This window comes from Notolepis coatsorum (genome assembly GCF_963971535.1).
Source record: "Notolepis coatsorum genome assembly, chromosome: 9".
Lineage (NCBI taxonomy): Eukaryota > Metazoa > Chordata > Actinopteri > Aulopiformes > Paralepididae > Notolepis > Notolepis coatsorum.
The window spans coordinates 52,504,831-52,519,919 of NC_140173.1; the positions used below are offsets into that span (position 1 = coordinate 52,504,831).

At 43.6% G+C, this 15,089-nt stretch overlaps 1 protein-coding gene across 2 annotated transcripts in view; it reads right to left on the bottom strand.

Moving 5' to 3' along the window:
- Positions 1-15,089, bottom strand: part of LOC311234953 (CSC1-like protein 2) — a 132,183-nt gene that overhangs the window by 48,187 nt on the left and 68,907 nt on the right. The window contains exons 4-6 of one of the 2 annotated variants that reach the window (XM_084322236.1): positions 14,507-14,545; positions 10,736-10,826; positions 3,605-3,642 (exon numbers count right to left, since the gene is read on the bottom strand). In XM_084322236.1, coding sequence (XP_084178362.1) covers positions 3,605-3,642; positions 10,736-10,826; positions 14,507-14,545 — 168 coding nt within the window. Of the gene's footprint in view, positions 1-3,604; positions 3,643-10,735; positions 10,827-14,506; positions 14,549-15,089 lie in introns of both variants that reach the window. The other variant, XM_084322235.1, reaches the window with a different exon arrangement.

The window sequence follows — 15,089 nt, forward strand, 5'->3', positions numbered from 1 at the left end:
TAACTGGGGTGGGTAGTTCATTCCACCATTGTGGGGCAAGGACTGAGAATAGGCGACTTCTCTTTGATGACCCTCCCGGAGCTTGGATAGGAGTAGGTCTGAGGCGGCCAGAAGATGCAGAGCGTAGGGGTCTTGAGGGTGTGTAGTTAGAGACCATTGACCGGAGGTAGGCGGGAGCGGTTCCCTTTGCCGCACGGTATGCTAGGTCGAGGGCCTTGAAGCGGATTCGTGCAGCAATGGGGAGCCAGTGCAGGTCCCTAAGAAGTGGGGTGACATGGGCCGACTTCGGTAGGTTTGAGATCAGGCGGGCCGCTGCGTTCTGAATGAGTTGAAGAGGCTTAGTGGCAGTGGCCGGGAGGCCAGCGAGCAGTGCATTGCAGTAGTCGAGGCGGGAGATGACTGTTGATTGGACGAGGAGTTGGGTGGCTTCTTTTGTCAGGAAGGGGCGTATCCTTCTGACGTTGCTCAGGAGGAATCGGCAGGTTCTGGTCGTCGCTGCGATGTGAGCAGAGAAGTTCAACTGGTCGTCGAGGACAACACCAAGGTTCTTGGCGGTCGGGGACGCAGTCACAGCTGCATTCTCGACTGTGATTGAAAGGTCGGTTAGGGGGGAGGATTTGGCCGGCAGGTGGAGCAATTCTGTTTTGCTTAGGTTCAGTTTGAGGTGGTTGGACGTCATCCAGGCTGAGATGTCGGACAGACAGGCCGAGATCCGCACAGAGACGTGGATATCTGAGGGAGGGAAGGAGAGGAAGAGTCGAGTATCGTCGGCATAACAATGGTAGGAGAAGCCATGAGACGTGATAATGTTACCCAGTGATTTAGTGTAGAGGGAGAAGAGAAGGGGTCCTAAAACCGAGCCCTGGGGGACACCCGTCCGCAGGGGGCGGGTGGCCGACAGGGTCCCTCTCCATGACACTTGGTAGGAGCGGTCATTGAGGTATGATGACAGCCATGTCAGCGCAGAGCCAGCCACTCCCATTCCTGCGAGGGCCGCAAGGAGGATCTGGTGGTTGACTGTGTCGAAGGCTGCAGATAGATCTAGGAGAATCAGGACAGAGGAGAGGCCTTTCGCTTTTGCTAAGTGAAGTGCCTCTGTGACCGCAATGAGGGCTGTCTCTGTGGAGTGACCAGTCCTGAAGCCTGACTGATTAGGGTCTAGGAGGTCATTCTGTAAGAGATAAGTAGTAAGTTGGTTGGATACAGCACGTTCAAGTGTTTTAGAAAGGAAGGAGAGAAGAGAGACAGGACGGTAGTTGCCTATGACGGTAGGGTTCAGGGTTGGTTTTTTTATGAGCGGCGTGACTCTGGCTTGTTTTAGGGAGGTGGGGACCACCCCCGAGTTGAGTGAGGAGTTGATGGTTGCAGTTAGGAATGGGAGGATGTCTGGTGCTATGGTCTGGAGGAGTGGGGAGGGTAGCTGGTCCAGCTGGCAAGTAGTCGGACGGTTTGACGTTACCAGTGTCAGGGTCTCTGCTTCTGTAATGGGAGAGAAAGATGACAGAGTGAAGGATGAGGTTCTCGATTCAGCATTTGGAATGGGTGGGGGTTGGGAGAAGGAGCTGCGGATGTTCTCCACTTTTTCCTCAAAGAAGATCGCAAAGTCTTCGGCAGAGAAAGATGAGGGAGGGGGGGGTGGGGGGGGAGTGAGGAGGGAGGACATGGTAGCATGCAGTTTGCGAAGATTCTTGGCAGAGGCCTCGATCCTATGGTGGAAGAAAGAAGCTTTGGCATTAGTGATGGTTTTGGAGAATGTTAACAAGAGAGTGTTGAGTGGCAGACTGTGGCACTGCTTGCAAGTAACCTTCCCTGGTTGGTCAGTTTTACAAAAGCAATCCAGTGTTAGTGTGTTTCCTAGTGTGTTGATGTGTTTATAGCCAATGAAAATCTGTTATGCAAGAATAGCAGGTCTGATAAATGTCGCTTTCGTGTTTCACTTAGACCAGGTGGGAAAATAATCAAAACATAAAAATAAATAAAAATTGTAATAATTTTTTTACAATTTTTTTTTATGTGAATATTTTTTTATCATGATTTTAGGTCAGAAAAACCGGAAATCCGGTTAAAAACGGAAAAATCACATCTGGTCTTTTGTGAGTCAGAGGAGCGTGCGTGACAGCCCTGCACAGGTATATAGTCTGGTCTTTTGTGAGTCAATGTGTACTCAGATATTTGTGATCGACACTGTCTCGTAACTAAAGCACTTCCAGGGGGGGGGGGGCTTTCCAGGCCAAGCATATAAAGCTGATAATAAAGTTGATTAATTTAACCTAGACACTCGCAATGGATAGGTCTGTTGTCAGAAGCGGCGCGTCACGTGCGTGTGTTCCAAATGCTGGCAAGAGAAAGGCAGAATTTAGTAGTAGCGATACCAGAACTACTATGAAACGGAGTAAAAGAAGTTATGATCCTAAATACTTGGCATATGGATTTACTTGGACTGGCCAAGAAGATGACCCGAGACCACAGTGCGTTTTGTGTTACGAGATCCTTTCTAACAAGAGCTTTAAACCAAGTAAATTACAGCGGCACTTGGAAACTAAGCATCCTGAATTTAAAACGGTGATTTGAAGCCCATCATCTGTAGCCACATAGAAGGGCTCATTGATCAATTTTGGAATTATTTCCCCAAAAGAAAGAGCACAGACAATTTGAACAACTGGATCCAAGATGCGTTCATTGCACATGGCGCTCGCAACAGGCCTCCCTCTGTCTGAGCAGGAGGCGTTGATCGATATTTCGTGTGACGAGCTACTGAAAGTCAAGTTCATTGGACAGGCCCTCGCAAAGTTTTGGATATAAGTCCGGAACTGAGAAAACTTGTCCCGTTTGCATCAACATACCTCTGTGAAGCGGGATTCTCGGCTCTGACATTAATACAAAATAAATGCAGATCTCGCCTCAGAGTAGAGGCGGATCTGCGCCTCTTTCTCAGCACAACGCAGCCACGTATCATGGAACTATGTTCAAATGTACAAGCACACCCTTCCCATTAAGTCGCGTTGTTGTTTATTCTTGAAAAGCGCATGTGAACGCATAAAAAATGGCTAAATATGCCTTGATCGTTTTATAAATGTGTATACAGAAACAATTCCGTTTGATAATATTCATTCATTTCATTAATAACATTCTTGTCATTTTTGTAATTCCTACACTACACTGTTACAATGATATATAAAATATCATATTATATTATATACCGGTACTCATTCAATATGCACATCATCATGACAGAAAATCAGAAAATATTATATTCCATATAATATTTTCTGTCATGTGCATATTGAATGGTTATTATTAGTCGACTATTACTACTAATACTAGCCGAGAGTAGGTCAAATTTGGGCTGGTAGCTCTCGGCTAGGTGGCAAATTAAAAAGTAGATCTTGGTTCAAAAAAGGTTGGGCACCCCTGTCATAGAGCATCTGGAGTGTTTCGGCTATACCGCTCCACTAGCAGGTACTCGGAGAATCTCAAAACAACTTTTGCCCCGGTCGTGTCCCGACAAGACATAATTACATCATGTATAATAATAATACATCTATTTTATATAGCGCTTTTCCAGATCCTCAAAGACGCTTAACGCGATAACGGGCAGACTCACTTGATGCGGAAGATGGCCGTCAGCCAGGAACAGAAGCCCTGAAACAGAAGGAGGGAACAGGAAATTAAGACCTGGGGCACAGAGCACACAGTCACATGACCAGGACACCTTCCACCTCTGTCCTCGGTTGACTCGTTGATTGGTTTTAATCCGATACGGCACGTGACGCGAGGGGGGAAAAGTTTAATTACTCTACGAATGACTCGTTATTATTACTAGTCCTCACTGGAACCGGTCAGTACTACTAGCCAAGAGCTAATGGACTTTTATTTTATACAAGCTAGCAAAGTTGTAGGGTTCAAAAGATGAATGCTAACAATGTTGACACGCCATGCCAAGAGAGAATATTTCCCCTCCCCGTATTGTGACTTGATGACAGGTGGAGAAGATTAACAAGACTGTTAACACATAATGTTGAAGCATCCACGTGAGAGGGCGATACCATTCAACTTAGAAGAGTTTAGATGTCATAGTCAGGACTATAGTCCTATCCATATTGTGAACATGTAAAAAAATTTAGAACCAAGGGTACGTTCACACTGCAACTGCAAGCCTTAGGCCCCGTCCACACCAACGCTGGTTTTAATATAACCATGATTGTATGTGCGCAGTTGCACTGTTCGGCCACACACAACCGGGGATTTGCTACACTGCAACCGCGGTCTTTCGAAACCGGTGGCCAGGGTGAAGTTGTGCGGTTTTGCAGTTGCGTGTGGGCATAGCAACCGAGGTTATCCGTGGTTATTCCCAGTGTTTACGGCTGCTCATTGGCATTTGGTTAGAGCCCTGTTCTCAAGGATTTTTTTGCTAGCTTAAAATGTGTGTGTGTGTGTGTAAAACTAGCTACAAGTAGGCTGATTGATTGCACATAATTTCATTTAGTCTTGTTTACATCAGGGTCCCCCATTTCAATTCATCATAACATGAAGCACTAGATAGTACTGTACATTAGTACACTGCATAGTATTGTGTATTGTATATTATATGGTAACTCAGAACATTGTACATATGTCTATACCGAACAACTGTGACCTCATTCTTCTTCTAAATTCATGCTATATTATGTTATTATGTTATTTGATACTATCTTGTCTAGCACAGTCTCTGGAGCGTAACAGTAAGAAGCATTTTGTATGAAAGTATTCTGTACTTCTGTATGACAACTATTAAAGAACTTGAACTTGATATATGACATACGGATAGACAGTACTGTTACATCTAGACATTTATGACATACCAGATCTACAGATATACAGTACTGTTTGAGTACAAAAAACAAAAGAGTTTACAAAGAGAGTATACATTTGAGGGGGAAGAAACTGTACATTGGAGCAAGCATATAGTAATAGCTACCTGTAATAGATCCCTTCTTTGTCTCACCACAAGGTTACTGGTCCCTGGTTCTGGCTCATCTGCTTCTTCAATCTCCTGTTCGGCTGTTTCAGAAGTCTCTGTAGCACTATCTTCTGGTACAATAAAATCAGCCGTTTCGATTCCCGATGGAAGGGCAGTGGTCGCAGGCGACCCACCCCACACTTGCTCACAAAGTTCAAAATACAAGAAGACCACTCTTCCAAAGCCACTCCTGCTACCTTTGTCAACTGCTCCTCGATATTTCGACTTTATTTGTTTGAGCTTGTTAATTAGTACTGCCTTGGTGATGTCCTCCTTCTTGTGTGGAAAGTCGTAGTCCGTTTCACAGCGGTACTGCTCGAGGAATAACGCTAAAATGTCCGCATACTTGCTTTGTACGGACTCCCAGTCGACGGATTCTGTTATCTTATTCACCTTGTACTCGTTCGTGATACTCAGGAGTAGTTCGACCTCACTGTCGGTCCACAGGAAAGATTTTTGTGCTGCTGCCATGTTCGTTGATAGCTGTAGAATATAGTTACATCCTAGATAGTTTGTTTTGGCTGTGAGCAGGAGGGATGTTTTGTGTTCGGCGCGCGTGTCAGTTCAGTTCCGGTAACGCTAAGCCCTTCTGATTGGTTGAGATGGCCTTCATGTCTGAACAACATCGCCGCCTACTGCTTTGGCATTGTATTACATTGTACTAAATGTATCGGTTGCTGGTATCCCAGCTCTGCCGTGAGTACGCAGTTATACACGGTTATACACCTGTGCTCACCGTGTGGACGGAGTTTTATTTTTTCAAACTTCGGTCATATTAAATCCAAACCCTCGTGTGGACAGGGCCTTAGTGCTCAATTCCGATTTATTGCTCAGATCCGATTAATTTTGTTTGGCTGTTCTCTTTTTTCCCCCCATATAAATGTGGCCAATATCAGATTCCTGAACTGACCCGCTTGTGCAAATTAACAATAAAGAAGATGGACGTAAAAAATAAATACAAAAATAAAATAACTGACAAAATAAAAGTTGCATGAAAGTCGCATGACTGTTCAGACTGAGAGGTTGCATTGTTAAAGATTTATAAAAAAAATCAGACCTGGATCTGATTTAGGACCACATATGAAAGTGGGCCAAATCCGAATTGAAATGATCAGATGCGATTTGTGCCATTCACACTGATTTGTGCCGAGTCACATATGAGCAAAGATTTCGGCCACTTTCGTCTGCAGACTGAACGCAGCATGAGCCTCGCGCCTGCTGTGGAATCAAAATGTCACAATCTGGAGCCGCTTCGTACGCGATGAATAGGAAACTTAATGTTGTGACCCTTCAACCAGAAAATGCAAGTTTTATAACAAGATCAGACCAGTACTGCCATCTCTACATCATCCTTTCAACAGTATCTTACTGTCTCCTAATCTGGTCCGTGGCCACAAAGGAAACCATTGAACCAATAGCGAGACTATATACCATGAAGCGTATAAGATCCGTGGTGACCTCCCTCTTTGGACTCAACCACTGACCTTTCACATTCTATTGCCCTGACCTTTCGGGAACCACACAAACTGGCTAGCCGTTCGATTTTTCCTTAATATATAACAAAATAACTCCCTTCCAACGCTCTACTTCCAGTACAACATAATAACTCCCTTCCAATGCTCCTCTACTTCCAGTACAACACAAAACGGGAACGCTTCACCAGATCAGTTTCACGTCTTCCAGTACAGGCGCACAAAAATAACTATGGCTGGAGATCATTCTTACACACATAAAACCTCTGTTACACACTTCAAAAAGGCACATGAACACTACCTGATGGAAGCACACACCTGTGACCATTGATCCAACTTGCATATATAGTTTTATTCACTTCAGCCATCTCCTCTGCAGTGTCCATCTAGCGATAAATCTTTTCTTCTTTTTTTTGTTTCGTTATAATTTTGTATTGTAATGCGTTTCCGCGCCATTATATGTGGCATATGCAGGCCAGTTTAAATGTAACACATTTTCATATCTGTAATGTCACTTTTAATCTGTATAATAAAGAAATGGAATGAAATTGAGTTTTTATATCAGAGCTTTACAACAGTAGTGTTGTCAATTTGGAACTAGAAATAAATAGCGTTATTTATCCCCAGAGAATCACCCCAGACTGCTCTCCAGATTTCAGTTCTCTGGTGTGATTGGCAACAGAACAGTAGATGCTCACAAACGCATAGCTGTGCTGTTTCCCAACCATATGAGTAATGTGTTGTACACATTCTGTCTGGGAGCATCATCCTGACTGTGCTTCAGTCGGTGTAATTGCCTTAATTTGTGTGATAAAGAAATGTCCCATTGTGAACTCAGTGAGGAACTGCTGGTACTGTGCCTCTGGAACTCACTAACTCCCCCCCAAGACATTAAGGATTCAGAACTCACTAACCCCCAAGACATCAGAGACTAAGAACTCACTAACCCCCAAGACAGAGACTAAGAACTCACTAACCCCCAAGACATCAGAGACTAAGAACTCACTAACCCCCAAGACATCAGAGACTAAGAACTCACTAACCCCCAAGACATCAGAGACTAAGAACTCACTAACCCCCAAGACATCAGAGACTAAGAACTCACTAACCCCCAAGACATCAGAGACTAAGAACTCACTAACCCCCAAGACATCAGAGACTAAGAACTCACTAACCCCCAAGACATCAGAGACTAAGAACTCACTAACCCCCAAGACATTAGAGACTAAGAACTCACTAACCCCCAAGACATCAGAGACTAAGAACTCACTAACCCCCAAGACATCAGAGACTAAGAACTCACTAACCCCCAAGACATCAGAGACTAAGAACTCACTAACCCCCAAGACATCAGAGACTAAGAACTCACTAACCCCCAAGACATCAGAGACTAAGAACTCACTAACCCCCAAGACATCAGAGACTAAGAACTCACTAACCCCCAAGACATCAGAGACTAAGAACTCACTAACCTCCAAGACATCAGAGACTAAGAACTCACTAACCCCCAAGACATCAGAGACTAAGAACTCACTAACCCCCAAGACATCAGAGACTAAGAACTCACTAACCCCCAAGACATCAGAGACTAAGAACTCACTAACCCCCAAGACATTATAAACTAAGAACTCACTAACCCCCAAGACATCAGAGACTAAGAACTCACTAACCCCCAAGACATTATAAACTAAGAACTCACTAACCCCCAAGACATCAGAGACTAAGAACTCACTAACCCCCAAGACATCAGACTAAGAACTCACTAACCCCCAAGACATCAGAGACTAAGAACTCACTAACCCCCAAGACATTAAGGATTCAGAACTCACCATCAGTGAGTTTGAACGGAGACCATCTCCATTTTACAATCCTGTCTCTCAAGACCCACCTCTTCACTACTGCCTTCTCCTAGCCCCACCCATCCCTGTGGTATCTATACGTTGTTTGTCTCACTACCCTCACCCCCTTAAAAGGAATGCACCAACATTATGGGAAATTAACTTACCGTCTTCTCCTGAGTAAGACAAGAAGATAGATACCAATGTCCTCTCTGTACGTTCAGTAGAAAGCTGTCCGGCTGCAAGCAAGCAAGCCTATCTTAAAACTCTGGGAAAGGTGTTTTTGGCCAACAGCTAGGCTAGCTGGTCCGTATCCACTTCCATTTGTTTGTGCTAAGCTAGGCTAGCTTGCAGCCAGATAGCCTTCGACTGAACGCACAGAGAGGAAATTGGTATCCATCTTCTCGTCTGACTCTGGAGAAGACAGTAAGCGCATTTCCCATAATGGTGGCGTGTTCCTTTAAGGCGAGACACTGCAGGTGAATAGTCAAATATACTTTTTTTGTTGATTTTGAGATTGTTATATTTTGCTTCCTAAACATGTCTTCTATGAAACTAGTGACAATAAAACATCAATAACACATATTTAGTTGTTTATTTTACATCATTTTGCCTTATTGCATCCATAAATGTGCATATATTTAATGGGGAAGTGCCTCATTTGCATATATAAACATAAATTTCAGAAAACTTGCAATATATTTTTTCTTAGTTTATATGTACATAACAAATTGGGAAAGTTTCATAGTGATATCTATTCAAATATTTTTTGCCTATTAGGGGGTACTACACTGTACTACACTGTTTGTAGCCTGTGTGTAGTTCTGTTCAGTTCAATAACATCATTATTATTATTATTCAGTTTAGGGCTGGGCGATATAACGATAACGATAAATATCGCGATATATTTTAATAATCGATATCGAATATCGAAATTTTAAAAAAAATCGAAAAATCGTTTTTTTTTTTTTTTTTTATATTTTTTTACCTGCAACAGGGCAGTTTTAAAACCAGAGACAGTGGACAGACTTGTCTTTCTTGCCTGCAACTTAAAGTAATGGCTTTGCTTGTCCAAATGACAATACTGACCAAATTCAGATTTCTTTTTCTCTTGTCCATTTATTTTGTTTGCTTTCTAATTTAAAATACATTTTGAAACCGTCTGTACACAGTAGGCTATGTGTGCTAGCAGAACTAGACTCCAGTCACGAGTCACAGTGCACATGTGCGGTGGTTTGTCCACCAAAAAAGCGCCAAAAGATCGAAAATAAACTAGCAGAGCCAGAACTGTTCAACTCCTCTGGAGCCACAGCCAGCAGAGAAGCCGGTTTACTTTAGCTTTTAAACCAGCTGCAGCCTGAGAACTGGAGTGTGAGGGGATGTAACACTAAAGATGGCGGCAATGACAAAGAATTGCTGCAAAATAAACATACATCTGTTGTTAAAAAAAAAAAAAAAAAACATGTTTTTTTTTTTTTTTTTTTTTAATTTTTTTTATACTTTATACTTTATACAATTCGATAATTATCGATATCGAGAAATAAAATAAAATTATCATATCGTTATCGCGATATGATTTTTTTCCATATCGCCCAGCCCTAATTCAGTTATCAGACATGTGTTTAGGTTGTCTATTACTAATGGTTTGATTAGGTATTGTGTTTGTAAATATCTGTTTAAAAAAAAAAAAGTATGGCATTTTACAATACAGAACTTTGAATACGTTTTCCCAAAAATTAGTTTTAAGAGTTTTTCCTCATACTCTGAGCCAGAAATCTCCACTTCAGTAGCACTCACATACACCAAACCTTCCAGTTCTATTCATATCTATGTTCTGAAGGTATTTACAGAAGGGTTTGTTGATATCGCATTCATACCCTGATTTATATCACATTTTATTCCTAAAAACATGGCAAAATATGGAATTTTACCATAAAAATGGACTGAATGGAGTATTTTCTGATTTATGGAGTGATAAAAAGAGATATCCAAAATCCCCTCTGTAATAACCTTTGGCTCTAATATGTCAACAAAATGAAACTATCATTTTGAAAATGGCTTTATCCAATGTTCAGATTTCTGTCCTGGAATTATATGCAAATTAGTGCATATTTAAGTAGAGTATGCCTCATTTGCATATTTAAACATACAATTTCAGAAAACTTGTAATACAAAAAAGTCTTGTCTTAATATAAGTAATCAACTGGGGAAGTTTCATTGTGATATCTATTAGTTAACTTTTTTACCCTATTCACCTGCAGTGTCTCCCCTTAACATAAAGTGACAGTTCAAAAAAAGCGCTACATAACTCATGTATCATTACTACAGCTACTACCGGTGCCACAGCCACCACCTACAACTACAGCCAAGGCGGAAGAGCAGCGGCGTGTGTGTGTGTGTGTGTGCACGTGCGTGTGTGTACTTACAGTGTCTCTCTGATCGATGTCCACAGAGCTGGAGACGGAGGTGAGGCGCTCGTAGCGCTCCGGCGTTTCGGACGTCATGGCGGAGGCCACGCTGTGCAACAAGGATAAGAAACACTCGGGCGTTAGGGCGACGCTAGCCGGCCCTCCCCTGGCGGCACCGCCACAAACATTAAGGGACGTTAGTTTCATTGCTCAAAACGTCTGGGATTGCAATCATTGACGTGGCTAAGTTGAAAACATTAAACACACACACACATAGACATGATCCAGTGTTTCCCATATATACGATGTATTTGTGGTGGGGCGGCTGATGTGAAAATGTGGGGCAGGCCCACCACGAATATGCATCCTACACAGACAGTGACATTAACAGGGCTTCTTGTGTTACACACGTACAAGGTGCTTTCTGTTGTTCAATTTGACCTATCTCAAACTCCGACCGTCTTTTCTTGATCAAGAGTTTGAGATAGGTCAACAACCTAAGAACCAGTGGGAAGCACTGACGCACACACACACAAACAAACAGGGCCCTGAAATGGACTGGAGAGGTTCATCATGGTTTTTCCTGTGTGGCAGGGTTGGTAAACCAGACCACCACAGGAATGATCCAGGGCTTTGAAGAGGTGGTAACTTTCCTACTAAGGGTAGGTCTCGCACAGGGATAAGAGGCAGAGCGACTCGCTTAGAGCCAGACGACCTTTGGGAGTAAACACAAGGCTTAGGCGCGGTGAAGACACCGCAGGATTGACTCGATTTGAAAAGACAAATGCAAGTTCATTATTATCATATCGATATATACCGTGTAGGTACTAATATATTGGCCTGAGAGTTTGTTATGAGACCCTGAACCTCTCCGGTACCATTCCATGCGGTGTCAGGAGGAGACTAGCCGGTACACACAGGATTGGCGGAAGATCTCTTGACGGGACAGAGGCTGGGAAACAGAGTTAGGAAGCAAAAGACTGGGTGAGCTCTAGAGAAAAGAGGACATTCACAGAGGAGAGGACACACAATAGAAACCAAGTGTAGTCCGTCAGCGGACGGACCCAGGAGGCTGGAGCCTGCTCGCAGAACTCGAATGGCTAGAACAGGGCTCTGGCGGGGTATCATCATAAAATCCAGCTTCAGACACAAACTGTTGATCCAAATCATGCCGTTGCCACTGTAACAATAACATATGGCTTTCTGAGTTTCACTCACCGATTGACCCATCTCACAGATTTAGATGGGTCCATTAAACACAGATTGGTGTTGGCCGAAATGGCCATTCATGAATGTGGATTAGGATGATAATGACCGTTCTATTGGTTCAAGTTCTGTGAGCCTACCACTGTCCAGCAGAGCAAGGCGTTCCACAGCTTAGGCTGCATAGTTTGACATGACATTTTATGCTATAGGGATGACGGTTTAAAATGCATCCCTTTTTTCTTTCTTTCAATTTACTTTTCTTCACCACTGGCATGCACTTTGTGGTGGATGGTTACTGCATTGGCATTACTGTTAACCAAAAAAAGAAGACTCATTCAAGCCACAGGCAGCAAGCCACTGGTTTAAGATTTGATAGCTAGGCTAACAGGACTTAATTAGAGTAGCTTAAAAGGAACCGCCCAACATTGTGGGAAATGTGCTTACAGTCGCCGGCGTCAGACAAGAAGATGGATACCAATTTCCTCTCCCCACAGCTTTCTTCTGTGCGTTCAGAAGAAAGCTACCCGCTGCAAGCTAGCCTAGCTTAGCACAAATTAATGGAAGCGGACACAGACCGCTAGCCTAGCAAAAACACCTCTTCCAGAGTTTTGAGCTAGGCTAGTGGTCTGTATCCGCTGCCATTAATTTGTGCTAAGCTAGGCTAGCTCGCAGCCGCATTCTGCTGGAGAAAACAGAGAGGAAGTTGGTATCCATCTTCTTGTCCGACTCTGGAGAAGACGGTAAGCGCATTTCCCATAATGTCGGCGTGTTCCTTTAAGGACAAATTAAATGAATAAAAATTAATAAATAAAATAAATAAATACAAATTCCTGTCAAGGAATGCCTTTAAAAGCCCTTGTAATCCTGTTCACCCCACAAATGTTGTCGAAAACCAACACGGAGGTCACCCTGAGGCGCTTCTATCTGACTGGATAATATGAGCGGGACAGGCGCTCTGTTGGAGGTCCTACAGCGTTCGACTGACATGGGGAAGGATGACGTCACCCGGGGGCTGCTTGGCATCTTAAATGGAATGAGAGGAGGAGCGAGGCCAGAATCTATACTTCAGCGTCAGGCTTCCTCTTCTGCATTCCTCAGCCCTAGCACAGCACTTACCTACTGGATCTCTAATGGGCCACACACACACCCCGTCAGGGCCCGTCTATGAGGGCTGCATTGTATCGACATTAAATCATACTGGGATGCTTTATATGTATATATATATATATATATATATATATATATATATATATATATATATATATATATAAACTGTGTCCTGTATGGACACAGTTTATATAATTTATATTCTGTTATTTGGGGAAATGCTTTGGGGGGGGGGGGGGGGGGGGTGCTAATGTTTAGGATTAGCTTGTTTTGAATATAATGAAAGGTTTTCTCAAGACCTGCGATATGTAGAGTTCTGCACCGTACTTCCTTAAGATCACCCTTTTCCTTCTGGAGCATCTTTCCTTGTAAATAAAAAGAAATTATGCTAATATCAGCCTCTAATCAAGACTTCTTTATTTCAGCATTAAACATTTTCTTAATATTTTTATTTAAGTCGATATTTTGTGATTCTGTGTGAAGGGGGGACTAGCAAAGCACAATTTCCATTGTTCGGCGTAACCGCCTGTTTAAATTAACTGTGCATATGACAAATACATTATCTTGAATTTCGAATCTAGTCAAATCGGGAATCGCGGTGGCTTAACGTTGCGATTTTTGTCTATTTATTCGTCGTCCCAATTAAAAAATAAAATGCAGCCCTCCTCTCTCTACGCACAACCACTGGGTCGGGGTAAAGGGGTTACCTCTCCCTGTACGCGTCCTGCCGGGACGCCTCATGCTGGGCGCTCATACAAGAGGAGATGAACTCCATCACGCTTGACAAAAGAGGTCAACACACAGATTAGCACACACAGATCTGATTAGCAAGGTGTCGGAGAGAGAGGGAGAGAGAGAGAGAAGGAGATAGAGAGAGGGAGAGAGAGAGAGAGGGAGGGAGAGAGAGAGGGAGAGAGAGAGGAAAAGAGGGAGAGAGGCTGAGAGAGAGGGAGAGAGAGAGATAGAGAGAGGGAGAGAGGGAGACAGGGAGGGAGAGAGAGGGAAAGAGGGTCTCGAGAGGCTGAGAGAGGGAGAGAGACAGAGAGAGGGAGAGAGGCTGAGAGAGAGAGGGAGGGATAGAGGGAAAGAGGCTGAGAGAGACAGAGAGAGGGAGAGAGGCTGAGAGAGAGAGAGGGAGAGAGAGGGAACGTGGACGATCGAAAGCAGAAGTCAAACAGACAGTGACAAGGCAGGAGGAGAAAATGATTAGAGGTCTGGCGTTTGGAGGAGGAGGGGGGGGGGGGTTGTGGGGGGGCTTTGCCTGGAGGGAAAGAGGGAAAAAAACAAAAACACACACCGGCGCCAACCAACAAACCAACGAGATTGAGAGAGAAAGAAGCTAAAGACCCAACACCAGCCTGGGCAGAGTGGAGGAGAGTTAAAGAGTTGGATAACCGGAGAAGGGAGTGAGAGAGGAGGAGAAGGAGTGAAGAAAAAGGAAGTAAGACGTATGATAATGGGGCAAAAGAAACATACTATTCCCGATCGTCCAGACGACTGTAGCGCTGATCTATCCTTCTGGGTGAGAGAGAGAGAAAACAGAAATTAAGTGTCAGCCTGGTCGAGAGCACCGACGGATCCCTGGCTGCAAACAAGGACAAACAAAACATCTGTTGTTGTCACCGGCTACGACAAGACACGCCGGGTGACATTCCTCTAAACATTTAAGTCAAGCATATAAAGCGCTGTATATATATATATATATATATGGCACCACAGAAGAAGTATACTGTATATAACACCACAGAAGAAGTATACAGACACGGAACATGATTGGCGTACAGAATGACGATGTTCAGAGCTACGGGGACCATCTGTTGAAACACATGGTTACATTATATTGTGCTGCATCAAGGTCTCTTCGTCTTAATAAAGCCTTGTGTTTCTTGTGCTCTGCGTGTTAAGATATTTATTCTTTGAATACTTGTGTTTTAAGCACCCAATAAAGATTTGGAAGCAGCACTTCAATGTGCCCTCATAAAAACCTCTAGTATACACATGCAGCTGGGATCACAGACGCATGCAAATCCAGCCTGCCGCTACTCCCTTGATACAGCTG